Raw genomic sequence first — 2,780 nt, 5'->3', positions numbered from 1 at the left:
ATGTATATATAGATAGATAGAAATGAAATGAACACACACACATATACATACATACATACACATACACATACACACTTATATACATATACATATATACACACACACACACATACTGTATAAAAAACATATATACACGCACATATATCCATACATTATATATACACAAATATATATACATACATGCACACACATAAGCACACACACACACACACACACACACACACACACGCACACACGCACACACACACACAAACACACACACTTTTTGGTTTTACCTGCATCTAAATACATGAATGAGGTTCAAACAGTACAGCGTGGAAGAAACCGACGTATAAAACCTTCAATTCGAAATAAAAGACAAGACCGAGCGTGCAAAGACGAAGAGGTGGGAGCGGGAGAGAGATTCCGAAGCTATGTCGGACGGATGGATGGATGGACGGATAGAGAGAGAAAGAGCTGGACAGACAGAGAGAGGCGGATGGACGGCGAGTTGGATGGATCCACAGACAGATCGACGGATGGAGCGATAGAACGATATATAGAGAACGACAGACAGAGCTGGACGAACAGAGGCAGACATATGGAAAGATACGAGTGGGAGCGATCAAGCTGCGGAGCGACTGATCGCGATACACCGATACAGAGGCAGATAGATGACGGGCGGAGCGAAAGAGAGCTAGAGATAGATAGATAGGTGGGTGGATAGATAGTTTGACAGTGATAGAGAGCGCAATAGATACAGTCGATAGATAGACAGATGGAGCGGTATATAGATAGAGCGATAGATAGAGTGATAGAGCGATAAATTGATCGAAATGGCTCAATGAATAGGGTAGCGCACTGTGTATTTAGACAGACAAGATAAGACAGATGGAGGGAGAGACAGGAGGATACACAACTGGAACGTTAGACAGAGAGAGGGACAGACAGAGCGGTCGACAGAACGGTAGAAGGATAGAGAGATGGAAGGATGGACAGAGAGGAGAGCGGATAGAACCAATTATCCCCCATGAAGGGCAAAGGTGAAAAGACGGCCGTGTGTGAGTGGTGGGAACGTGCGCGGCGTGGCCATGTTCAGCGAGGGCGCGGTGTAAGCGTGTGATGTTTACGCGCGGCGAAGCCTCCTCCATTTTTCGGAGTTTCAATATTTTCTTCAAAGACACAATACGAGCGCCTCTGCTTATGAAAGAAATAAAATCAAGAATAAGATGTTAATTTGCGCAACAAGACACTTTCAAAGTAAAAGTCATACAAGTCCTATCACAACTTGACATTACATATCGTGTTCATAATGTTGTATGATGTTATTATGGTTTATATTATTTACTTGATCATGTTATTATAGTTCATCTCTCACTATGAAGGACTAAAACATCGGTTTTATTGTCAGATATCAATAACTACTGGCGCAGAATGAATTCAGCGTAGACTCAAATTGTGTAAATAAATATCATACATATTGTATATGCAATTTATGATAGGATTACATCATAAATATGCCTAGAATAAATGTGTTGTCATAATGTGAGGTTTACAGATATGGAAGACAAGCACAGGGGACATTTCTAAAAAGCCATTAATATACAGTATATACTGTATATCAGAATAAGCGCTTATATATTCTAAATTAGTCCCACTGAACTAACTGCAAATCAAACGAGCACCGTAAAGAACGTAATAACTTACATCTACATAAGTATTATCACCATTATGAAATTGAGTTTTAAGTCAATCCCCAAAATTACAAGTGATATGAAAGTCACTAAAAAATAACTCATAATTAATTGATCTGTATTGTTATTTTACAGTAACAGATGAGTATTCTATTTGTCTGCAGTCTACAACCAAATCACACCATAATCATACTATATTCCAATACAATTCATAATTATTTTCCTAAATTGTAATATTATGTCCTTAATAAATACATGTGTGTGTGTGGGTGTGTGTATATGTACAGTATATCTATTAGCAAACAAACCTACAGTACCAAGCCTATGTCCATCTATTGTCCCAAAGTTTTCGTTTAAGGGAGTGCCTTATATAAGGAACATTCCACAAACTAAAAAGATAAAATAAATGTAAAATGTTTAAGCCAGAAAGTAATAAATAACATTAAAAAACAAAATAAAATAGGGCTCCGGTGTCCTGCAGTGGCGTCTCTAATGAGCACAAAAAAAAACCTCTTCATTCCTTATAATAAGCGTCGCAGCTGCAAGAAAACTACACAAGAAAATAAATCCAAAAATACAGAGATATCTGTTGCTGGATCACATCGTCGTTTCAAGCCACAATAATGACAATATCGCAATAACAAATAATATCCATTCCGGTGAAAGTAAAGTCAGGCATGCCCACCCCCTGTCACCCCAATGCTCCTTTGGTATGGTAGCTCTGGTTATTACAGTGTTCATAAAAAAAAAATGTCCAAAAAAGGTTAAATTCTTAATTCCCTTCTTTTTTTTTTTTTTTTTTTTTATTACCATAATTGTGCTAAAATCAGCGCACAAACACACGCATGAAGTTGGGAGCACTCACCATACGCGCTGCTGCTGCTGATCATGTCGCGCTGTAACGGGCAGAGCAGAGGAGACGAGAGCATTGGAATTAAAAACTCTGAGAACAAAAGGAGGCTTTCCAATCCAATCCAACCCCCCCCCCCCCCCCCCCCCCCCCCACACACACCCCCACACACCCCCCCCCCCACTCCACCGCAATAAAAACAACAACCCAAAACACTTCCTATCCTTCTTCTTGCAGGGACTCTCGAATTTCAAAAA

The 2,780-nt window shown here is 39.5% G+C and overlaps 1 protein-coding gene across 1 annotated transcript in view; it reads right to left on the bottom strand.

Annotated features, from left to right (window-relative positions):
• The window catches only part of LOC307248257 (fidgetin-like), a gene marked incomplete at its 3' end in the record, with an annotated part of 43,324 nt that extends 40,758 nt beyond the window's left edge, over positions 1–2,566 (bottom strand). Inside the window, exon 1 of the mRNA XM_080024595.1 lies at positions 2,539–2,566. Within this exon, the coding sequence (XP_079880721.1) occupies positions 2,539–2,563 (25 nt within the window). The 5' untranslated portion in view covers positions 2,564–2,566. The remainder of the gene's footprint in view (positions 1–2,538) is intronic.
• Positions 2,567–2,780: the final 214 nt, after the last annotated feature.

This window comes from Zeus faber (assembly GCF_960531495.2).
Source record: "Zeus faber genome assembly, chromosome: 2".
Taxonomy (NCBI): domain Eukaryota; kingdom Metazoa; phylum Chordata; class Actinopteri; order Zeiformes; family Zeidae; genus Zeus; species Zeus faber.
This window is presented reverse-complemented; position numbering and strand designations above follow the sequence as displayed.